The 26014-nt window shown below is 42.9% G+C and overlaps 1 protein-coding gene and 1 pseudogene across 1 annotated transcript; one reads left to right on the plus strand and one right to left on the minus strand.

The window, feature by feature from the left end:
* The first annotated feature begins 10035 nt into the window (after positions 1 to 10035).
* Positions 10036 to 15118, plus strand: LOC139382639 (transient receptor potential cation channel subfamily C member 2a). The gene is made up of 13 exons (XM_071126734.1): positions 10036 to 10050; positions 10310 to 11002; positions 11321 to 11521; positions 11650 to 11814; positions 12095 to 12269; positions 12911 to 13111; positions 13280 to 13442; positions 13573 to 13665; positions 13753 to 13945; positions 14084 to 14211; positions 14463 to 14523; positions 14619 to 14751; positions 14889 to 15118. The coding sequence occupies exons 1-13, from the start codon at positions 10036 to 10038 to the stop codon at positions 15116 to 15118; spliced, it is 2451 nt and encodes an 816-aa protein (XP_070982835.1).
* Positions 15119 to 17768: 2650 nt separating this feature from the next.
* On the minus strand, positions 17769 to 23092 carry LOC139382640 (uncharacterized; annotated as a pseudogene).
* Between the last annotated feature and the right edge of the window lie 2922 nt (positions 23093 to 26014).

A 26014-nucleotide genomic window follows, 5' to 3' on the forward strand; every position in this document is an offset into this window, starting at 1 on the left:
AGTCTACAGTACTCTACTATAATGTATTGTACTCTACCGTGTCATACTCTACTATAATGTACTGTACTGTACTCTACCATACTCTACTGTACTCTACTATAATGTACTGTACTGTACTCTACCATACTCTACTGTACTCTACTATAATGTACTGTACTGTAGTCTACAGTATTCTACTATAATGTATTGTACTCTACCGTGTCATACTCTACTATAATGTACTGTACTGTACTCTACCATACTATACTGTACTCTACTATAATGTACTGTACTGTAGTCTACAGTACTCTACTATAATGTACTGTACTGTACTCTACCATACTATACTGTACTCTACTATAATGTACTGTACTGTAGTCTACAGTACTCTACTATAATGCACTGTACTGTACTCTACCGTACTCTACTGTACTCTACTATAATGTACTGTACTGTAGTCTACAGTACTCTACTATAATGTACTGTACTGTACTTTACCATACTCTACTGTACTCTACTATAATGTACTGTACTGTACTCTACCATACTCTACTGTACTCTACTATAATGTACTGTACTGTACTCTACCATACTCTACTGTACTCTACTATAATGTACTGTACTGTAGTCTACAGTACTCTACTATAATGTACTGTACTGTACTCTACCATACTCTACTGTACTCTACTATAATGTACTGTACTGTACTCTACCATACTCTACTGTACTCTACTATAATGTACTGTACTGTACTCTACCATACTCTACTGTACTCTACTATAATGTACTGTACTGTAGTCTACAGTACTCTACTATAATGTATTGTACTCTACCGTGTCGTACTCTACTGTACTATAATGTATTGTACTCTACCGTGTCGTACTCTACTGTACTCTACCCTGGGGCAGCAGGGTAGCCTAGTGGTTAGAGCGTTGGACTAGTAGGTTGCAAGTTCGCATCCCCGAGCTGACAACCCACTGTTCCTAGGCCGTCATTGAAAATAAGAATTTGTTCTTAACTGACTTGCCTAGTAAAATAAAGGTAAAAACATATATATAATAATGTACTGTACTCTATCGTACCCGACTCTACCGTACTCGACTGTACTGTACTGTGCGCTACTGTACTGTGCTCTACCATAATGTACTGCACTGTACCCTACTGGGTCGGCAGGTAGCCTAGTGGTTAGAGTGTTGGACAAGTGGGTTAACAAGGCAGTTAGGCCGTCATTGAAAATAAGAATTTGTTCTTAACTGACTTGCCTAATTAAGTAAAGGTCAAATAAAAAAATAAAATACTCTACTGTACTGTGCTCCGCTATAATGTGCTTCTACTCAACTCTACTTCAGTTTCTTACAATAAGAAAGGACTCTTGATCTAGTGGTCCTGTTCTGTTGACCACTCAAGATCACTAACATTTTCCTGCAGTGGGCTAAATCAGGGTCACACAGTCTTTCTTCGTAGAAAGTACATACCTCAAAGTATATACCTCACACACATGGTTATTGGCTTAACAAAAGAAGACACCTGTACCATGTTAGATATAGAGTTGAAATGTATTACATTTTGAGTTTGCATCTCAATATTACACTTTATATACATCACAGACGACTGAAATAAAACAAGACCGTTTGGCATCGAAAAAACAGATTTTTAAAAATAATGGCGGGTTTTTAAAAATTATGTTGATTAATTATGAAATTATGAAAAATATGAATAACATTTCACCCATGACGCCACTAGGTAATTTGACTGACCCAGTCTCAACCGGATCTGGGTCTGAATCTTGGGACCAGTGTCCTGGTATAAATCTTGGTCTTGGCTCCTAGATCCTATCTCAGGCTGCTGTTCCCAATTGCTTCAAGAGTGCCACAGTTGTTCCTGTTCCCAAGAAAGCAAAGGTAACTGAGCTAAATGACTATCGCCCGGTAGCACTCACTTCTGTCATCATGAAGTGCTTTGAGAGACTAGTCAAGGACCATATCACCTCAACCCTACCTGACACCCTAGACCAACACCGCCGCCCCAATAGGTCCACACACAATGCAATCACACTGCCCTAACCCATCTGGACAAAAGGAATACCTATGTAAGAATGCTGTTAATCGATAACATCTCAGCATTTAACACCATAGTACCCTCCAAACTCGTCAATAAGCACGAGAACCTGGGTCTCGACCCCGCCCTGTGCAACTAGGTCCTGGACTTTCTGACGGGCGCCCCCAGGTGGTGAGGGTAGGAAACATCTCCACCACGCTGATCCTCAAAACTGGGGCCCCACAATGGTGTGTTCTCAGCCCTCTCCTGTACTCCCTGTTCACCCATGACTGCGTGGCCATGCACGCCTTCAACTCAATCATCAAGTTTGCAGACGACGCTACAGTGGTAGGCTTGATTACCAACAACGACGAGACAGCCTACAGGGAGGAGGTGAGGGCCCTCAGAGTGTGATTTCAGGAAGATAACCTCCCAGTCAACGTCAACAAAGGAGATGATCATGGATTTCAGGAAACAGCAGAGGGAGCACCCCCTATCTATGCACATCAACGGGACAGTAGTGGAGAAGGTGGAAAGATTTAAGTTCATTGGCGAACACATCACGGACAAACTGAAATGGTCCACCCACACAGACAGCGTGGTGAAGAAGGCGCAACAGACTCCCAAAATTTTATAGATGCACAATCGAGAGCATCCTGTCGGGCTGTATCACTGCCTGGTACGGCAACTGCTCCGCCCACAACCGCAAGGCTCTCCTGAGGGTGGTGTGGTGTGCACAACACATCACCGGGGGCAAACTACCTGCCCTCCAGGACATCTATATCACCCGATGTCACAGGAAGGCCAAAAAGATCATCAAGGACAACAACCACCCGAGCCACTGCCTGTTCAACCCGCTATCATCCAGAAGGCGAGATCAGTACAGGTGCATCAAAGCTGGGACCGAGAGACTGAAAAACAGCTTCTATCTCAAGGCCATCAGACTGTTAAACAGCAATCACTAACATTGAGTGGCTGCTGCCAACATACTGACTCAACTCCAGCCACTTTAATAATAAAAAATTGTATGTAATAAATGTATCACTAGTCACTTTAAACAATCCCACTTTATATAATGTTTACATACCCTACATTACTCGCCTCATATGTATATACTGTACTCTATACCATCTACTTCATCTTGCCTATGCCGCACGGCCATCACTCATCCATATATTTATATGTACAGTACATATTCTTAATCATTCCATTACACATGTGTATATAAGGAAGTTGTTGTGAAATTGTTAAATTACTTGTTAGATATTACTGCATGGTCGGGACTAGAAGCACAAGCATTTTGCTACACTCGCATTACCATCTGCTAATGTGACCAATAAAATTTGATTTTTCAATTATTTGAAAATTATACTTTTTTCAAAGTATCTGTCTTTTTCAAACAAGCATTGCAGAGCTGGCTAAAATTTCAATTTCATCTCCTTGAAAATGTAGAACAAATATTACATTAAATATTATGGCTGAACTCAAATGTGCTGGTTGATAAAATACCTGTATTTATGGGAAAGATGTTTGAAAAGGGAATTTTGTTCTTAAATGATATTGTAAATTGTAATGGTAGAGTTATGTCCTTCATGGAGTTATCAGAATTGTACGGGAAGGTCTGCTCAATCCAAGAGTACAACCAATTGATTACAGCATTGCCCCCAAAATGGAGGAGGCGGGTGGCAGCTGGGGGTGGTAGGGAACTGGTCTGTCTGCCCAATATAAAGGATTGAAACTTGCAGGAATAGAAATAGCATAGATAGGAAAGTATACCAGTTTCATTTGAGGACAAGGATGTTGACAGCTGTGCCATACAGATTGCAAAATAGTTGGGAAGAGATTTTTGATGTACCGATTCCATGGTACATTATGAGTTGATATATAAAACAACGCAAGATTCAAGACTTCGTGCTTTTCAGCTAAAAATATTATATAGAATTCTTGCCATCAACAAAATTTTGAATATTTGGGGCATAAAATCATCGAAGCTCTGCAGATTTTGTTGTGAGGATACAGAATCAATAGACCATTTGTTTTGGTATTGCCCTGTCGTGATGTTGTATTAGTTAATGTGACGACTGTTGTTCATCGAATTATTCAAGTTTCTAATTGCGTGATTAACTGAATCAAGCAATTATTAACTAATTAACCTGGGGCACCATGGGAAAACTAGTTTTTATTGTGTTTCTATTTCCCAAATTAACTCAAAGAATATCAGAATATCGATTTTACAACAGCCGCTAATTAACCAGTTGCCTCTACCAATCTCGTTCTGAACGTCGTATAGCCCGTGAATCTGCACGGACCCGGGTCTCACCAATGAGTTCCTACCACACCAATCTTAGTTGAATATTTATTTACTAAAAAGTTAAAATGATGATAAAAGAAACACATAGGCAAAACACATTATTGATTAGAACTGAGTATAACGGGCCAACACACTATGGCGCGTGTTACCCACAATGGGGATTTCACCTCTCTGACCGTCCTCCCGATGTCAGTGTCCTTTTGTCTTAGGAGTCTGTTCCCTCACCCTTGTTCTGGAAGGGCTCTTCTAAGGACAGACAGCTCTGTAGCTCGGAGCTCACAGCGTAGGAATGAAATCCTTTAGATACCACGATTCGATGAGAGATGGAGGCTAGGTGGTTCGACTTGAATTCACCCGCTTAGACACAGCTACTCACCCGTAGCTTGGGTAGAAAAGGATTTCTTTGTCCTCAAACTTGCGTTGCGTTCTGGGTTCATTTACTTTTTAGACCTTGCTGCAGCTTGGGTCACGTAGTCTTCCTGTAAATTCTATACTCACAGGTTTTATACCCTTGGGTCAGAAGTGGGCATAACCGCCTTTAGGGCAATTCTCTGGGCGTACCAAGTTAATGAGGCAAGGTCTAGATTTTATTCAAATCCAATTTTAGACAACTAACTTAACATTTCATCTTCCCCAAAACATTCTCTTTGATTTGGATATTTTCCATACAATGTACAATGTATAAACATCAAACATATACTAGGAAAACTCTTCACATTACAACGTTTTCGTAATAACGTCATCTATTAACCTTTAATAACAAAACAAAAATGACATACATTTTCATATTCCATCTATCGTCATGACCACCATTGTGGCTGACGGAAACTATTTTTCCAAAGTCCCTTTATTTCATGTTTAATGTTCTGAGGCTGGTTCTCCATAGTAACAGGACAAAGGAATTTGTCTGTGGCCTGAGATTTACCAGGGGCGTGAGGGATCATAAAACCCCACACATATTCAGACCCCTAGATCTCTCCTTGAGAGATAATCTGTAGGGTTGTGGTCTCCTGTTACCTGACCTGATCAGGACAGTCATGACAGCCCTCAGGTAGCCTGTTTCTGGTCTCAGGTTCAGGAATGGCTGAAAATGCATAACACTGATCTAAAATTGACCCTCAAAATAGTACTGTTAGGAGATCTGGGGAGACCGGGTCAGTCAATTACTAATATACCAATACTCTTAGTAAAAGTATTTATCTTCAACACGCAATCTGTAGATTCTATTCGATTAGATAGATTCAAATTGTACGTTAAACATCATAGCATAGTTGAAAGATATGTGTTGCGTAGAAACACGAAGTGGGTGGCCAGCAGAGATAGATGGGATGGGCTGAAGGAAGCTGGGTTGTGGAATTGGAGACAAGTGGGAGTGGAGTTGCTGTGTGAGAGAGAGATAGATGGGATGGGCTGAAGGAAGCTGGGTTGGGATGTGGAACTGGAGACAAGTGGGAGTGGAGTTGTTGTGTGAGAGAGAGAATGATGGTCAAAAGATAAAGGGGGAAAAAGTACAAATAAAACATAATAAAAGTACATTTGAATGACACTAAGTGGCAGTGTTTTTACAACTAATGCCGGTTTGCCTGAGGCTGATGCCGTGCAGGTGTTTGTACACATGCATACACACACACTCTCATTCAAATAAACAACTACAAGAACACACACATGCATGTAATAGTGCCAGACATGTACACAAACATATAAAGTAGGCATTAGTGTTATGATTTCAGATGTCCTTGATGTCCATTGTTTTAAATGTATTGTTTTGTTTTATTTGTTTTTGCATTGTTGTTTACTGTTTTCTTCCATCTTTTCCTCTTTTCTCTTTAGTTCATTCTCTTGGTTGTTGGTGCATTGGGGGGTTCTTGGGGGTGGGGAATGGAATTAATTGTATTTTATATATATTTTTCTTCTGGGGGGGGGGGGGACTGTGGGAGGGGTCTCGAATGGTTGAGGGGCAGCTATTGGGGAACTTGGAGGGTTTGGGCTTTACAAGATTGTGATCATGAAAAAGGAAACTATGACACGCATCCTCACACATAAGGATGGCTCTGTTGCGGAAAGACTGACACGTTTGATAGTGTCTTGATGCTGTATTTTTTGTCCTTCATGTTCTAATACTTTAATGTTACCCCTTCCTTGTGTTTTTTGTAATAAATAATTTGAGACAGCTGCCTCTGATTGGGAACCATACTCAACCAAAAACACAAAGAAATAGAAAACATAGATTTTCCCACCCGAGTCACACCCTGACCTAACCAAACATATAGAATAATAAGGATCTCTAAGGTCAGGGCTTGACAAACATTGAGCATTTTAGAGAGGACCAGCGGAGATAAATGCAAATATAATTTCTAAAATGTATCTGGAATAGAAGGTTCATCAAAATGATGCATGGTTCTCTTTGTATTGCTACGTTCCCACTATGTTTTGGTAGTGGCACATTTAGTGGGGTGGTAAGGAATTCAGGTAAATGTTTCAAATATGCAATACAAAGTGTCTGAGTAGTATACACTAAGTATACACAACATTAAAAACACCTGCTCTTTCCATGACAGACTGACCAGGTGAATCCAGATGAATCCAGTTGAAAGATATGATCCCTTATTGATGTCACTTGTTAAATCCACGTCAATCAGTGTAAATGAAGGGAAGGAGACATGTTAAAGAATGATTTTTAAGCCTTGAGACATGGATTGTGTATGTGTGCCATTCAGAGGGTCAATGGGCAACACAAAACATGTAAGTGCCTTTGAACGAGGTATGGTAGTAGGTGCTAGGCAGTTTGTGTCAAAGGACTGCAATGTTGCTGGGTTTTTCACACTCAACAGTTTCCTGTTTACCTTGTAGAGTCGATGCCCCGACCAATTGAGACTGTTCTGAGGGCAAAGGGAGGGAGGGGTGGGTGGGACGTTCAATTTACACAGAACGAAAACAGAATTAAAAATGCAAAATTCTCTGAATTCCAGAACCCTCTTCCACAACACCCCCACTCTCTCCTCACATACTTTGTGATGGCTGTATGACGCCTCTGTGTCAGACATTTCCCTCCATAAAAATTGATTATCACAAACGGTCTAGCCTAGTTGTTTGTTACGAACGTTGCTATCTGACTTAACTATTCTACCAATAGTCACGTCAAACATGATTTGTACATTATTAGTCATATAAACAAACAAACGCCAGTTTGGTTCCCAGTTACAGTGCCTTGCGAAAGTATTCGGCCCCCTTGAACTTTGCGACCTTTTGCCACATTTCAGGCTTCAAACATAAAGATATAAAACTGTATTTTTTTGTGAAGAATCAACAACAAGTGGGACACAATCATGAAGTGGAACGACATTTATTGGATATTTCAAACTTTTTTAACAAATCAAAAACTGAAAAATTGGGCATGCAAAATTATTCAGCCCCTTTACTTTCAGTGCAGCAAACTCTCTCCAGAAGTTCAGTGAGGATCTCTGAATGATCCAATGTTGACCTAAATGACTAATGATGATAAATACAATCCACCTGTGTGTAATCAAGTCTAAGTATAAATGCACCTGCACAGTGATAGTCTCAGAGGTCCGTTAAAAGCGCAGAGAGCATCATGAAGAACAAGGAACACACCAGGCAGGTCCGAGATACTGTTGTAACGAAGTTTAAAGCCGGATTTGGATACAAAAAGATTTCCCAAGCTTTAAACATCCCAAGGAGCACTGTGCAAGCGATAATATTGAAATGGAAGGAGTATCAGACCACTGCAAATCTACCAAGACCTGGCCGTCCCTCTAAACTTTCAGCTCATACAAGAAGAAGACTGATCAGAGATGCAGCCAAGAGGCCCATGATCACTCTTGATGAACTGCAGAGATCTACAGCTGAGGTGGGAGACTCTGTCCATAGGACAACAATCAGTCGTATATTGCACAAATCTGGCCTTTATAGAAGAGTGGCAAGAAGAAAGCCATTTCTTAAAGATATCCATAAAAAGTGTTGTTTAAAGTTTGCCACAAGCCACCTGGGAGACACACCAAACATGTGGAAGAAGGTGCTCTGGTCAGATGAAACCAAAATTGAACTTTTTGGCAACAATGCAAAACGTTATGTTTGGCGTAAAAGCAACACAGCTGAACACACCACCCCCACTGTCAAACATGGTGGTGGCAGCATCATGGTTTGGGCCTGCTTTTCTTCAGCAGGGACAGGGAAGATGGTTGAAATTGATGGGAAGATGGATGGAGCCAAATACAGGACCATTCTGGAAGAAAACCTGATGGAGTCTGCAAAAGACCTGAGACTGGGACGGAGATTTGTCTTCCAACAAGACAATGATCCAAAACATAAAGCAAAATCTACAATGGAATGGTTCAAAAATAAACATATCCAGGTGTTAGAATGGCCAAGTCAAAGTCCAGACCTGAATCCAATCGAGAATCTGTGGAAAGAACTGAAAACTGCTGTTCACAAATGCTCTCCATCCAACCTCACTGAGCTCGAGCTGTTTTGCAAGGAGGAATGGGAAAAAATGTCAGTCTCTCGATGTGCAAAACTGATAGAGACATACCCCAAGCGACTTACAGCTGTAATCGCAGCAAAAGGTGGCGCTACAAAGTATTAACTTAAGGGGGATGAATAATTTTGCACGCCCAATTTTTCAGTTTTTGAATTGTTAAAAAAGTTTGAAATATCCAATAAATGTCGTTCCACTTCATGATTGTGTCCCACTTGTTGTTGATTCTTCACAAAAAAATACAGTTTTATATCTTTATGTTTGAAGCCTGAAATGTGGCAAAAGGTCGCAAAGTTCAAGGGGGCCGAATACTTTCGCAAGGCACTGTATATAGAAATGTTTGTATTTCTTTTGGAAAAACGCAAACCTGTCTCCACTCACCATATCTGTGAGTTTCCTCTGCCATATCTGTGAGTTCCCTCTGCCATATCTGTGAGTTCCCTCTGCCATATCTGTGAGTTCCCTCTGCCATATCTGTGAGTTCCCTCTGCCATATCTGTGAGTTTCCTCTGCCATATCTGTGTGAGCGCGCCGGTCAAGTGCATGGCTTTTATGCACAGGTTTCGCGCCTCTCATTAATTGGTTCCTGCTGTTTTCATTGTCTATCAGAAATGTACATTTTTATGCAAATTATATCTTTATACTTTCTACTTGAAATTATTTTATATCAAGGTATACTCTGCACATAGCCTGTTGTTGGGTCACTTTGTTGATGGACCATAGGTGTAAAATCCATGTGAACATCAGTCGATAACCTACATTAGGCTATAAGCAACAAGGCCATAGGCCCTTTGTGGAATCTTACATTGATCTTACATTGTTGATACACCACAGATACCCATTTCCAGGTCTGAGATCAGAATTAAAATGATATAGAAACATTGAAGAGACACTGTACAAATCCTAAAACCTCGATGAGATGCTCTGTGATAATTGGTGTACTCCTCTTGGGAGGCGCCTGTTATTGGTTGTACTGTTGCGTTAACGTGCTCTGGTGGGAATCCCCAGTGCTGATCTACACAGTAACAGAGGTAAAAGCAGAAGCAGGCAACACAGAGGCAACAGGTCTCTGCTCTGACTGTCTGGAGCATTAGGTCTCAGTCTGTTCTCCTCAAGTACGACTTAGCGACCAGTCTTATATGTACTTACATTATGTATTACAGATGAAGGTTCTCGACAAGGAGGATTTCATTTGTTTTCCCTGCTAACCAACATGGACAATATTACGGTAAGACTTCCTATGCTCTAATAATGCTGACCCATTTTGTGTAAACAAAACTTTTGGGTCAACACTTTGAATGTTTGAATAACTGATTACTCTGATATATATAGCCTACTATGAGATAAAAACAACAACTATTGTAGTTACTATATAATATAAATGCCGGAAGTATTACTGAGTAAAATTGTGGTTCATAACACAATATTCTGGATAATTGTATTCAATTACTGTACATTACAACATGTCATGTTAAATCCTCTCTCAGCCAGACCAATGGCAGGCGATTGTGAACAAAAAGCTTAATTTCCCCCCGGAGCTGATAGCAGCCATTCAGGAAGACAACGCAATTCTGGTGGGCAGCCTGCTGTCCACAGGGGATGGCATCATCCGCCAGCTGGATGAGTCTGAGGACCGTCTGTGGAGAGAAGCCCTGAACCTGTCCATCCGCATGGGCAATGAGGACACTTTCTCCGCTCTGATGCTGGGCGTCAAGTTTGACTTTAGGCAGATCTACGAGGCGCTGCTGGTGGCGGTGGACACCAACCAGCCCCGGGTGGTCAAGAGGCTCCTGGACCGCCTGGACCAGGAAAAGGGCAACAAGATGGATGTGCGCTCATTCTCCATGGCCATATTTGACCACTCCATTGATGACTCCCAGTTTGCCCCCGGAGTGACCCCGCTGACCCTGGCCTGTCAGAAGGACCTGTATGACATTGTCACCATGTTGACTAAGAAGGGTCATGCCATCCCTCTGCCTCACTCTGTCTCCTGTACCTGTCTGGAGTGCAGGAACGGCCGTCAGTATGACCTGCTGAAGTTCTCTCTGTCTCGTATCAACACCTACCGGGGCATGGCCAGCCGGGCATACCTCTCCATCACCACAGAGGATGCCATGCTCAGTGCCTTCAGACTCAGCCGGGAGCTACGCAAGCTCTCCAAGAAAGAACCTGAATTTAAGGTATGAGTTAATTGATGTTGTGGGTAAATGACAACGTAGTACAATATTATTTACAGTTTTTTACCCTTATTTTACCAGGTAAGTTGACTGAGAACACATTCTCATTCTCAACAACCTGGGGAATAGTTACAGGTGGGAGGAGGGGTGATGAATGAGCCTATTTGTTGGTAACATTTTAACATCAAGGTAAAGTAAATCAAATTTGAATGTTAGCTCACATGAAGTCAAGAAAAGGAAGATCAAAGGCTCACATATCTAAAGGTCTGCTGGTGTATCTAGTTGTTTCAGTCTCTGTATGTCTCTGTTTGTGTTCCTCAGCCCCAGTACCTGAGCCTGGAAGAGCTGTGTCAGGAGTTCGCAGTGGAGATGCTGGCCATGTGTCGCAACCAGAGTGAGGTCACAACGGTCCTGAACATCTGTGATGACGATAATGAAGATGAACTGGACGAGCAGACCTTTGAGGAGGGGATTCCAACCCTGTCACGCCTACGCCTTGCAGTCAATTACAATCAAAAACTGGTAACTACTTTACCTACCCCATAAAACCTGTATTGTACTCAAACTAAATTATCTTCAAACAAATAAAAATAGAAACGTTTATAACATGTGAGCATGTGTTACTTTCACAGTTTTTTCTCCTCTTCTAGTTTGTGAGTCATCCCATCTGCCAGCAAGTGCTGTCGTCCATTTGGTGTGGAAACATCCCAGGGTGGCGGGGCAGCAAGACGGTCTGGAAACTCACTGTGTCTCTTGGGATCTTCTTCACCATGCCTCTCCTCTGTATGATCTACTGGGTTGCTCCCAAGTCCAAGGTTAGCTAAGAGTAGGGTCTGGATTCAATCCATATCACAGAAGTTTTGCGGAAGTTCCCGAGTTTATAGCTCAATTTAAATTGAAAGACAATGTTCCTGTGTTTGCGGAGACTGCATTCACGGTTAACACGGTTAACACTGCATATGTCGGCTCAATCGGAAATTGTCTTCACGTTTTAACGCGGATCTTCCACGATACTTCCCCCGATATCGATTGAATCCAGCCCTAGCGTAAAATACATTTTTCAGATGTGTTGTAAGGATTGTTTTTCTATTTCAGATTGGAAAGACTTTGAAGATACCTGTGATCAAATTCCTGCTGCACTCTGCCTCCTACCTGTGGTTCATCATCGCCCTTCTAGCTGAGTCTATTTTCATGGAGCTGTACCGCGATGAGTTCGCATCCCGGCAGCAAAACATCCTCTACAACTCCCTCCATATGATCTGGGTGGTCGGTAGGTCTATGTTATGTTGTAATTCTTTACTATCGATTCATCAATCTCTCATACCACAAACTCTTTACAAACGCTTTGTAAAGTATAGGCTCCTTTATACACTGAGTGTACAAACATTAAGAACACCTGCTATTTCCATGAAATAGACTGACCAGGTGAATCCATGTAAAAGCTATGATCCCTTATTGATGTCACCACTTCAATCAGTGTAGATGAAGGGGAGGAGACAGGTTAAAGAAGGATTTTTAAAGCCTTGAGATAATTGAGACATGTATTGCGTATGTGTGCCATTCAGAGGGTGAATGGGCAAGACTAAAAATGTAAGTGCCTTAGAACAGGGTATGGTAGTAGGGGCCAGGTGCACCGGTTTATGTCAAGAACTGCAATGCTGCTGGGTTTTTCACACTCTGTGGGAAGCATTGGTGTCAACATGGGCCATCATCCCTGTGGAACGCTTTCGACACCTTGTAGAGTCCAAGCCCCGACAAACTGAGGCTGTTCTGAGGGAAACTCAATATTAGGAAGGTGTCCCTAACTTTTGGTATACTCAGTGTATGTAGCATGTTAGAGATGAAAGTTTAACTATAAATGCTATTAGCATAATATGAAAATATAGGAACGACATGATCCTGCCCCTCTAGGTTTCTTCTGGAGTGAGTGTAAGAATGTGTGGGCGGAGGGTCTGAGGGGTCACATCGTGGACTGGTCCAACATTCTGGACATGATAGTACTCAGCATGTACTTGGCTTCCTTCGGTCTGAGAGTCCTCATCATGGCAATTGGTCATTTTGTTTGCCAAGACCAAAACTTGGTTGAGAAGTGTGCCTACTTCACCCAAACAGGTGAGCTGTACATACCAACAAGACATCTGTATTGTATATTCTATTTAATTCCGGATCATACAACTCAATATCCTGTTACTGTATATGATCACCTAAAGTACACTATTGGGTTTAATCCTACTGATCTTTATGAATCTTCGTGTATGGCTATTTCCTGTCTTATTGCAGTGCGGGATGAATGGTGGCAGGAGGACCCTCAGCTGATCTCAGAGATTCTGTTCGCTGTGACCAGCATGCTCAGCTTCACCCGACTGGCCTACATCCTGCCTGCCCATGAGTCTCTGGGTACTCTACAGATCTCCATTGGTATAATGATAGATGACATGATGAGGTAAGACAAGGACACGTCAGGACACTTTGTATTTCGAAATGACACTCCAGAAAGTAATGCGCAAATATAAAAATGAACTTAATGTTGTATAGTTCAAATAACACAACACTTCTTCCCTCTTCTCCTTTAGGTTCATGTTTCTCTTGATGATCATTGGAACAGCTTTTCTCTGTGGACTGAATAATATCTATGTGCCCTACGCAACTTCTCCACATCTTGGACGGTATGACAGTTCTAATCTTTACCAGAATCTTCCAAACCTACAGAGCTCTATGCATTCATTCCTATTGCACTTTTCCTTTGGTTTCAGCTTCAATGAAACCTTCAGCTTTCTCTTCTGGACCATGTTTGGTGCATCTAATCAAGGCTATGTGGACATGCCAGATTTTGTCCTGGCTCAGTTTGTGGGCAGGGTCCTGTATGGGATCTTCACTCTCGTCATTGTCATTATCCTGCTCAATATGCTTATCGCCATGATCACTAATTCATTCCAGAAGATAGAGGTATAAAAGAATAATCTTGCATCGCAAATCAATATATCAAACATGTTCACATGTGCATGATACATGTGAGGGAAACTTATCAAAAAAACGTGTTTTAACAATGTCCTCTTTGACTGCCATCCTTTTGGTCCCTGTCAGGATGATGCTGATGTTGAATGGAAGTTTGCTCGTTCAAAGCTCTACTTGAGTTACTTCAGAGAGGGCTCCACTGTACCTGTACCCTTCAACCTCGTCCCCTCTCCAAAGGCCTTGTTCTACTTACTGAGGTAGGCTGGCCACTGACTGCAACACCGCTGGCCACTGACTGCAACACCGCTGGCCACTGACTGCAACACCGCTGGCCACTGACTGCAACACCGCTGGCCACTGACTGCAACACCGCTGGCCACTGACTGCAACACCGCTGGCCACTGACTGCAACACCGCTGGCCACTGACTGCAACATCTCTGTAACAAGCTTTAAACAGTGGAAATTGTCATCAAACCGTTCGGCAAGTGTTTTTTTTCTTTGTCATAGGGGCTTTTTCTGTTGCTGCAACCGAAAGAAAATTCCAGACTATCCTCCTATTGCCTCTATGGTGGGTTATAGATATATATAAAACATTTTTACCAACCTTACTACACAGAAGCATAATCACTTCAGACTCATACGTTTTTTCCTTTACACTTCCAGTCCAACAGTACAATGAACAACAGTGGAGAGGCAGGGATGGACCAAGTGTCATATCGCCTGCAGGTGGTCAAGGCGCTGGTACAGCGCTACATAGAAGCAGCCCGCAGGGAGTTTGGAGAGGCGACACGTAAAGGTAGAGGAACTAAATGTGCCCACAGTAAAGCATGTGTTAGCCCTATACAGGTACCTTGACATAAAGTCGAGAACAGTGACTGCTACATATTGTTCTTTGTGTTTATATCTCTCATGGGGGTTTTTGTTTTTAAACAGATGTGGGGAACAGGATCACAGAGCTGAACAAGGGGGTGGGGAGACTTCACTCTGATATGAAGACGTTCTATCAGAACCTGCAGAACAGCAAGTCCTTTGGCTCAAAGGGCGATGGAGGCAACTTCCTGGGCAAGTACATAAAAGGAGCAAAGAACAACTTTAAGAACTTTGATAAAAATGAGGCAATGGGGAATAGCCCAGACGTGTACGAGTCAATCTGCACCTCGTAGGGGTGGTGGAGGAGGGGAAGAAAGAGGAGGGGAAAACAGAAATGATCCCAGGAGGTGTTTATAGAGAAAAACACCCCCACAAACAACAGTGAGAGCTCCCCAGACATCAGCCCTGAGTCCCATAGTGGGCAGGAGTTCATGGATAGAGAAACAGAGAGTACCTGCACACAGGGAACAGTGGAAGAAAACACTAGCATCATGTAGTGATGTAATCCCTGCCTGATAGCTTTCTGTAAATATTCACAACAGCTATGCTTGCTTATTATGTAAGTTGCCTACCATTATGTGAGAAGCCTACCACTCCTACATGTTTTGTCTGATTATGCGTGTCATAAAAATGTAGCAATTAGCAAAAGCATGTTTATGAGTAGAAAAAAATAACCAAATAATTGCATGGATAACCTGATGATCAGTTTAAAATGTAGTAATTACATTTACTGTACCATAACATGTCTATATAGAGAACTCTTGTATGAAAAAACATTGTAACACTTAATTTGACACCCAGTGTCATAACACGCTATGTCATAACTTGTCATAATATGGTCACAATACTGTCATGACCCATATATTTACACCTGTTGTAAGATATATTGCATTATTTTATGGCTGGTATCAACACCTACAGTGTCAAAACCCATCTGTATTCAGTTTCCTTTAGTTTGAAGGTTTCTTAAATCCTTTGTTGTTGTAACGAATTCTTTACGTCGTCTTTTTTCATTCTTTTTTAAATAATTTGTAGAACATACACTATCACACTTATGAAGCATTATGACCATACTGTGTCACTTTACTTGGACTAAGAAAATACACTTTATGACACTGTTATGAAGCATTATGACCACCATAACCATATAAGCATGATGTGCCCTTATATCAGTCATCATTCAAAAAGAGGTGGTTTTGTCCTGCTCCTGAAATCTAACATGCCTGACATCAATGTGTGAGCAATTGCAATGATAATATATGGTGAATTTCAGAAAATGTTATATACCATAAATATACTGTTGACAAGTTGACTATGGTGTAATGGAATGTTTTGCCTTGTGAGGTAGGTTTTATGGGTTTTGACACTCGTGTGTAGGTGTCATAACCAGCCATAAAATAATGCACTGACAGTGTTATGACCATATTATAACAGGTTATGTCAGCTGTTATGACATATGACATGGTTATGACCGTGGTCATAACATGTTATGACACTGGGTGTCAAGAAAAGTGTTACCGAAAACATGTGGTACAGAGTAATGCAGACAGAGTAATGCAGACAAAGTAATGCAGACAGAGTAATATAGACAGAGTAATGTAGACAGAGTAATGCAGATAAAGTAATGCAGACAGAGTAATGTAGACAGAGTAATGCAGAAAGAAATGCAATGCAGACAGAATAATATAGACACAGTAATATAGACAGTGTAATGCAGAAAGAAATGCAGACAAAGTAATGCAGACAGAATAATATAGATAGAGTAATGCAGACAGAGTAACGTACTGCCTGCTTTTGAGTGTATGGGGAGATCGGACTGTGACGTTACCACACAGTAAAACAGACTACAATGTTACCCATCCAGCTCATGACTCAGTCATTTCATGTTGTTTCAATTAGAAGGGTAACTGTGTGCTTTCCAGGCTCCAGTGTGTCTGTGTACAGGTGTCAGCTTGCTGTTCACCTGCTGTTTGTGCCAGGCCTGGTGAACCCCTGGGGCGTGACCAGTCATTCATTACCAGGAGCCCTGGAGCCCAGAGGCCAAGAGCACGGTCCTCTATGGGCCTGGGAAATGACTATGTTCAGGGACACCACGGTATTAGTCACTCCCCACCCCCTGAATGATCTGTTCTACACTGGAGCCCCAGTCAATAAAAAACTATTTGTCAAATCAGTTTGCTTTATTGATACACCTCAATCAAAAGAAAGTTCTGTAAACCATGATCATACAGTACATAGGAATGAATTCATACATTACATTTTGGATATTGTACTATCTTCATTCCAGATAAAACAAAGATAAAAACACAAAAGACAATTTATCTTTAGCTATAAAAACTAAATCTGTAAAATGAGAATACAATCTGTGAAAAAAATTGCTTCCTGGGAGTTGCTCCTGATACAGTCATCTTCCTCATAGTTTTGATAGGCTGATGGGCTTCCTGGTCCTAGGGATGATAAGACATGATAGGTTGATGGTATAAAGACACAGGACGAGACCCAAATGCAGACACAGGAGGCAGATGGTTCAAGTCTCTGATATTTATTAATAGACAAGGGGCAGGCAAGAGGCAGGTCGAGGACAGGCAGAAGTTCATAAACCAGGACAGAGTCAGATGGGTACAGGACGGTAGAAAGGCTCGAGGTCAAGGAAGGCAGAAAAGGTCGGAACCGGGAGGACTAGAAATCAGACTAGAAAAACATGCTGGTAGGCTTGACAAACTGGCAACAGACAAACAGAAACTACTGGTATAAATACACAGGGGATAATGGGAACAAATGGGAGACACTTGGTGGGGGGTGGAGACAAGCACAAGACAGGTGAAACAGATCAGGGCGTGACACATGGATTTCCTGATCCTAGTGATGATAAGACATGATAGGCTGATGGACTTCCTGGTCCTAGTGATGATAAGACATGATATGCTGATGGACTTCCTGGTTCTAGTGATAAGACATGATGCCACGCTCCCTGAGAACACAGGGGATGATGAAGAGGATTGGTGGAACTGCAACTACCACAGTACCAGAGACCTGAGGGAGAGAAGACAGCCCAATATCAATTTTCACATCATACTGTACATCTATGTTGAATACTACAAGTTCAATATTCCAACATCATACATAACTTGGTCTTTTGGAAAGACTGCAGATATGCACTGGATATCGCAAATCTGCAGGGCAAGTAGGACTCAGCTGTGCCGTTGGAGTCTCTGCACATATGGGAAAGTATAGGAATTGTACAGTAAGAACAGCCTAGCCAGTTGACAGTAATATAGTACCATCATACTCTCAGGTTGGATGCATGGCAGTTGTTGTGAATGGTGTACAGTGGCAAAGTACATACCTGCAGTAAAGTGTAGTCGCCAGCTCAGTGTTATCTGCCATGTAATGCTGTGTCAGACCCAGTTCAGACAGGACGGACAACGGTAACCCCTGTTCCTCTTGAACAAGCACACCAAGACTGTACCAGCCCTGTGAGAAAAAGCATGCAGACACACACACACACACACACACAAAAGGATGGCAGATGAATGTGACGGCATTCCTTTAATGAGATGGTAATGTCATCACACTCCTTAGTGCTGCCTGTTTGTACATCTCTGCTGCTGCCACCCCTCTCTGTCCCTGCTCATGTCCTTCATACAGCAGGTCACCCATCCTGATCAGTGCTGGAGGGATGGATGGAGATACAATGCATCCAATGACAGAGTCAATGCAGACTGTTTATAACTCCATGTGTGTCACTCATTGATTTAGTTGTAGTTATGCATTTATACTGCAGATAATCACTGTGGAAACAAGTTTCACCGATCCAACGTTTGTATTCAGACCCCTTGACTTTTTCCACATTTTGTTATGTTACAGCCTCATTCTAAAATTGATTAAATGACTTTTCCCCTCATCAATCTACACACAACACCCCATAGTGACAAAGCGAAAACATTGTGTTTGCTTTTTTTATTGTTCATGTACAGAAATATCCAATTTACATATGTTTTCAGACCTTTTGCTATGAGACTAGAAATTGATTGGACAACTTGATTGGAGCGCACCTGTGGTAAATTCAATTGATTAGACATGATTTGGAAAGGCAGATACCTGTCTATAGAAATATGAACGGAGCAAAGTACAGAGAGATCCTTGATGAAAACCTGCCCCAGAGCGCTCAGGACCTCAGACTGGGGCGAAGGTTCACCTTCCAACAGGACAACGACCCTAAGCACACAGCCAAGACAACGCAGGAGTGGCTTCGGGACAAGTCTCTGAATGTCCTTGAGTGGCCCAGGCAGAAGCCGGACTTGAACCCGATCTAACATCTCTGGAGAGACTTGAAATTAGCTAGTCAGCAACGCTCCCCATCCAACCTGACAGAGCTTGAGAGGATCTGCGGAGAAGAATGTGAGAAACTCCCCAAATACAGGTGTGCCAAACTTGTAGCATCATACCAAGGAAGACTCACGGCTGTAATCGCTGCCAAAGGTGATTCAGCAAAGTACTGAGTAAAGGGCCTGAATACTTATGTAAATGTGGTAGTTCATTTATTTATTTATTTAAAATAAATTTGCAAAAATAGTAGTCCTTCTCAAACTGCTCATAGCACCAGCCAAGGGCGTTGATCGCTGGCGTGAAACCCTGTGGGATAGAATGGTATGATGAGCAATTGTGAAGGTGTCATTGTAGTCCTACAGCCCATGCATAATGATAACATTCAGAACATAATTTGGACCAACCTGCTCTACTGCTTCTTCAGGAAAGTGACTGCCCTTGGAATGTCTTTCTTGACTCCTTGGCCCTTAAATGTAATGATGGTATTGTCAAAAGACATTACTATCATTGAACTTAGAATGACTACAGAGACTGATGACTGTGTCATCAAACTGAGTGTTTCACCTCGGACCTGCATGAGGACTATGGCCTAGTTTTACATGGACACTGGGTCCCCGCAGACAGACAACTCCGCTCTCGTAGTGTCTCACAGCAGTCTGGATGTCTGGAGACACGCCCTGCTGGCCCCAGAACAGCATACGGGCCACAGCTTGCTATAGAAGAGCAGTTCAACCATTATCACAAAGATTTCATCAGATGATGTTTAATACTGAAAACCATCAGACAGATGAATAGAACCTCTGCATCTGCAGCTCCATTGCGGGCCTGGAGTTTTAGCCAGTGGAAGATATCATGGTTTTCTTTGATTTGGACATCAGCACTTCCTCGTTCAAGTAAATAGATTCTACAAACATCTACAATACAGACAGAGCAGAGGAGGAGTAGTTTTCATTAAATGACCTGTTTTAGGATTGTGTAATACACACTGCCGAGATGATCTCGATTCAAGCACGAAGGCCTACCTGCTGAGGTGAGGGGTTGTGCTGGTCAGAGAATGTCCGCTTGGCGATGTCAGAGTAGTAAGGATAAAGTATAAATAAACTCCTGGCTCTAGTCATCAAAACAGACACCTGAATAGCCAAACTCATTCACCCACCTTATTGGCCTGCCTCTCCACTTCTGCACCACTGCTGTAGAGCTCTGATGAGAGGTGTAGAGCTCTGATGAGATGTGTAGAGCTCTGATGAGAGGTGTAGAGCTCTGTCGTTCCCCAGACAGCCAGCTTGCAGCAGAAGGGCCATTATCCTGTTAACTAGTCGAGTGGATCTAGTGCTCTCTTAACACAGTTAAAACAAGAGACGAGGAGTACAGAGCTCTTACCACTGATGCCAGATCAACCTTTCTGCCCCCTGGGTATACAGTATAAACAATAACATTAGAGATGTCAACATCCTCATTAAATGGTGTTAATGGTGTTAGCTGGTGTGACACTTTGAGGTAAAAATAGTTGAATTTATCATTATAACCAGCTCTTACTTACCATGCTTGGAGGCCAGTAGCTTTGGCAGTCATACTGCACAATGTCTTTAAGGGGCACTGGTTGTCTCCCAGGGTTCACAGTGTGGTGTCACAGCTAGATTATATTTAATGTCTGCTCATGATAAGCATCCATACAGTTCTCTGGAAAACAGAGGTTGTGTCAGTTTGGATGGAGTGACACTAACTTTGTGAGCCACTAAATATTTTATACACCATCATGCCATCTAGTGGATGTTACACATCATTACCAGACTCTTGTTTCTGTCTGGCTCTCAATAAATATCCAGTCAACTTGACATGAAAGCTCCAACTGAAACTCCTGACAGGAATCTAGCCATCCAGTCAATTTTAGACTCCTAATATGGTCTGGAACAACGACTTCAGACTGTGGGAGATGAGTGAATACAGGTATAACATGTTTTGTTTAATTAAAGATGGATTTGAATGTGTCTGACTGTGATTCTTACCATCCTGAAGTCAGGTATTATGTTACGATACTACACCAACGGTCCATAATATCCTACAATTCCTCTCATAAACTGACCTCCACTGAGCCGACAAGGTAAAAATCTGTCGTTCTGCCCCTGATCAAGGCAGTTAACCCACTGTTCCCCGGGCGCCGAAGACGTGGATATCGATTAAGGCAGCCCCCCACATATCTCTGTTTCAGAGGGGTGGGGTTAAATGCAGAAGACACATTTCAGTTGAAGGCATTCAGTTGTACAACTGACTAGGTATCCCCCTTCCCCTTTACATATTCAAAATGCTTTAGTGTTCTTTCTTTTATCAGGTTCATTCTTACCTGTATTCTGCAGTATGAACCGAATGCCAAGAGTGTGTAAAGCAGTAACCAAGGCAAAGGGTGGCTACTTTGAAGAATTAAAATCTAAAATATATTTTGATTGTTACTTTTTTGGATACTACATGATGTGTTTTTCATAGTTTTGATGTCTTCACTATTAGTCTACAGTATAGAAATAGTAAAAAATAAAGAAAACCCCTTGAATGAGTAGGTGTGTCCAAACTTTTGACTGGTATTGTGTATATAAATATATACATATTTACAAAAATAAATATATGGGGGATTGGAAATGATGCAGACAATAACATTCATGGAAACCACAATCTATCTGCAATTGTAAAGCTGATCTACACCTACAAAAATATATATTAATAAAGAAATAGGCAATAAAATGTTTGAGAAGTGAGGATGGAAGAGCATTATGTTACCTGAACTTTTGAGTAATAAATTGGGAGTGTCAGTTCGTTTGGTCGTCTCCGTGGTGAAAGACGCCATACTCGTTTTCCTGGCACGTTTTCCTGGTACGGTTGGGTCAGGACTACCCAGATGGAGGACACAAACCTGGCAACAGGGGAGAAAAAAAGTCTAAAATATCATCCTATATTAATATCACCCAACACAAAGCCCACATCATAAATAGATTGGAGCCGCCAGTACTCCAGGACCTCGTTACTACAGTCATTTAACATCTTGGTCAAGTTCTCTCCAGTTGAGGCAGACATCGACCACAACAAATGGTCCGTCACTAAATGGGAGATTATTTTGTGATAAAATGAGAAATGCTAGGATATAAAGGTTTTCATTACGTTTGTTATGGTTCATAGCCTAAATATGTTGAAAATGAATTGCTGATAGTACAGTACCTTGCTTGACTTGGACTGGTTTTAGTCTCAAAACTCTATTTGAGTGGTCCACAATGTGATTTTACTGTAAATATCTTCATTTTGTACTGTGAACTATTGTATCATTCTGGACTGACATTTTTCTAACTCACCAACTACACTACAGTAATTCCCTTGTTCCACAGGGCATTGTGAGATGGTGGTCCAAGCCACAACATCTGTGTAGCCGAGCCAGGGCAGAGTTGATGCTGCTTCAGGGGGCGACTAAGAGGGGGTGTGGGCTGCAAGCTGACCACTGCAGTAGCCTGGGCTGACATGTAACTGTCTTCAGATCCCTCCTTACTGACACAGGCACACAATCATGCCACTGAGTACCCACTGAGTGTCAGGCACAACCCAGCCAGTCAGGCAGGTACACCAGTCAGTCAGGCAGGTACACCAGTCAGTCAGGCAGGTACACCAGTCAGGCAGGCAGGTACACCAGTCAGTCAGGCACGTACACCAGTCAGTCAGGCAGGTACAACAGTCAGTCAGGCAGGTACACCAGTCAGTCAGGCAGGTACACCAGTCAGTCAGGCAGGTACACCAGTCAGGTACACCAGTCAGGCAGGTACACCAGTCAGTCAGGCAGGTACACCAGTCAGGTACACCAGTCAGTCAGGCAGGTACACCAGTCAGGTGCACCAGTCAGGCAGGTACACCAGGCAGGTACACCAGTCAGGCAGGTACACCAGTCAGTCAGGCAGGTACACCAGTCAGTCAGTCAGGTACACCAGTCAGGCAGGTACACCCGGCTCACCGTTCCAGTGTCTCTGGAATACAGTGGTGAGGAGAAACAGAAATAAACACCTATCCAAGTAATGCTGGTTGATGGTCCAAGTGCGGATGTTTCATTTGTTTAAGATGGCTGCTCAATAAAAGTAGGTTTAAATGATTTTAGCACACAAAAGACAAACACTAAAATCAGTCAAATGAAAAGGTTACCAGTAGATAAACAAATAAAAGGGACATATAGTCAAATCTAGTTTATAAAAGCTATGTTTGCTGTCCTTTTGAATTGGTAGAAACCTGAGAAAAAGTTCCAAGCACAAGAACCCGGACTAACACCCTCCCAGCGGTGAAAAGTACTTAAGTAAAAATACTTTAAAGTACTGCTTAAGTAGTTTTTTTGGAGTATCTTTACTTTACTATTTAGATTTTTGGCAACTTTTAATTTTACTTCACTACATTCCTAAAGAAAGTAATGTACTTTTTACACCATACATGACACCCAAAAGTACTCGTTACATTTGGAATGCTTAGCAGGACAGGAAAATGGTCTAATTCACACACACTATAAAGAGAACATACCTGGTCATCCCTACTGCCCCTGATCTGACAGACTCACTAAACACATGCTTAGTTTGTAAATAATGTCTGGGTGTTGGAGCGTGCCCCTGGCTATCCGTGAATACATTTAAAAAAAGAAAAGAAAATTATGCCACTGCATCCTGCTTTGTCCAGCAGCGAAACAAGTCGGGTACTCTTCCCACCACTGCATCCTGCTTTGTCCAGCAGCGAAACAAGTCGGGTACTCTTCCCACCACTGCATCCTGCTTTGTCCAGCAGCGAAACAAGTCGGGTACTCTCCCCACCACTGCATCCTGCTTTGTCCAGCAGCGAAACAAGTCGGGTACTCTCCCCACCACTGCATCCTGCTTTGTCCAGCAGCGAAACAAGTCGGGTACTCTTCCCACCACTGCATCCTGCTTTGTCCAGCAGCGAAACAAGTCGGGTACTCTTCCCACCACTGCATCCTGCTTTGTCCAGCAGCGAAACAAGTCGGGTACTCTCCCCACCACTGCATCCTGCTTTGTCCAGCAGCGAAACAAGTCGGGTACTCTCCCCACCACTGCATCCTGCTTTGTCCAGCAGCGAAACAAGTCGGGTACTCTTCCCACCACTGCATCCTGCTTTGTCCAGCAGCGAAACAAGTCGGGTACTCTTCCCACCACTGCATCCTGCTTTGTCCAGCAGCGAAACAAGTCGGGTACTCTCCCCACCACTGCATCCTGCTTTGTCCAGCAGCGAAACAAGTCGGGTACTCTCCCCACCACTGCATCCTGCTTTGTCCAGCAGCGAAACAAGTCGGGTACTCTTCCCACCACTGCATCCTGCTTTGTCCAGCAGCGAAACAAGTCGGGTACTCTCCCCACCACTGCATCCTGCTTTGTCCAGCAGCGAAACAAGTCGGGTACTCTCCCCACCACTGCATCCTGCTTTGTCCAGCAGCGAAACAAGTCGGGTACTCTCCCCACCACTGCATCCTGCTTTGTCCAGCAGCGAAACAAGTCGGGTACTCTCCCCACCACTGCATCCTGCTTTGTCCAGCAGCGAAACAAGTCGGGTACTCTCCCCACCACTGCATCCTGCTTTGTCCAGCAGCGAAACAAGTCGGGTACTCTTCCCACCACTGCATCCTGCTTTGTCCAGCAGCGAAACAAGTCGGGTACTCTTCCCACCACTGCATCCTGCTTTGTCCAGCAGCGAAACAAGTCGGGTACTCTTCCCACCACTGCATCCTGCTTTGTCCAGCAGCGAAACAAGTCGGGTACTCTTCCCACCACTGCATCCTGCTTTGTCCAGCAGCGAAACAAGTCGGGTACTCTTCCCACCACTGCATCCTGCTTTGTCCAGCAGCGAAACAAGTCGGGTACTCTTCCCACCACTGCATCCTGCTTTGTCCAGCAGCGAAACAAGTCGGGTACTCTTCCCACCACTGCATCCTGCTTTGTCCAGCAGCGAAACAAGTCGGGTACTCTTCCCACCACTGCATCCTGCTTTGTCCAGCAGCGAAACAAGTCGGGTACTCTTCCCACCACTGCATCCTGCTTTGTCCAGCAGCGAAACAAGTCGGGTACTCTTCCCACCACTGCATCCTGCTTTTTGTCCAGCAGCGAAACAAGTCGGGTACTCTTCCCACCACTGCATCCTGCTTTGTCCAGCAGCGAAACAAGTCGGGTACTCTTCCCACCACTGCATCCTGCTTTGTCCAGCAGCGAAACAAGTCGGGTACTCTTCCCACCACTGCATCCTGCTTTTTTGTCCAGCAGCGAAACAAGTCGGGTACTCTTCCCACCACTGCATCCTGCTTTGTCCAGCAGCGAAACAAGTCGGGTACTCTTCCCACCACTGCATCCTGCTTTGTCCAGCAGCGAAACAAGTCGGGTACTCTTCCCACCACTGCATCCTGCTTTGTCCAGCAGCGAAACAAGTCGGGTACTCTTCCCACCACTGCATCCTGCTTTGTCCAGCAGCGAAACAAGTCAGGTATTCCCACCACTGCATCCTGCTTTGTCCACCAGTGAAACAAGTGCTTATGTAAATAATGCAGATCTGTCCCCCTGTTAGCACTAAGCAATCAGGGGTCCAGTCAACTCAACCAAGAATTCGTTCTGAATTTGTTACGAAATTCAAAAATATTCACACATTTAATACATATTGCGCTTGTGATTTCCTGTGAACTAGAGGGATGAGTAAACAAATAAAATGCATATATAATAAATGACAAAATCCCAGTATATCATGTCTGTTCATTATGCAGTGCCAATTACTCTGTGATAACAGCACATACCTTGCTGCTGTTTCATGTGTTGGCATCATTTCCCCCCAAACAAAGACGTATCTGATAAACACAG

This window comes from Oncorhynchus clarkii, chromosome 24, assembly GCF_045791955.1.
Source record: "Oncorhynchus clarkii lewisi isolate Uvic-CL-2024 chromosome 24, UVic_Ocla_1.0, whole genome shotgun sequence".
Taxonomy (NCBI): domain Eukaryota; kingdom Metazoa; phylum Chordata; class Actinopteri; order Salmoniformes; family Salmonidae; genus Oncorhynchus; species Oncorhynchus clarkii.

Bases quoted from the DNA above. Each gene is read 5' to 3' on its own strand.
- LOC139382639 (XM_071126734.1), top strand. The intron at 11,522-11,649 runs GTAACTACTTTA...CTCCTCTTCTAG, and splicing joins TCAATTACAATCAAAAACTG to TTTGTGAGTCATCCCATCTG. The intron at 12,270-12,910 runs GTAGGTCTATGT...CTGCCCCTCTAG, and splicing joins CCATATGATCTGGGTGGTCG to GTTTCTTCTGGAGTGAGTGT.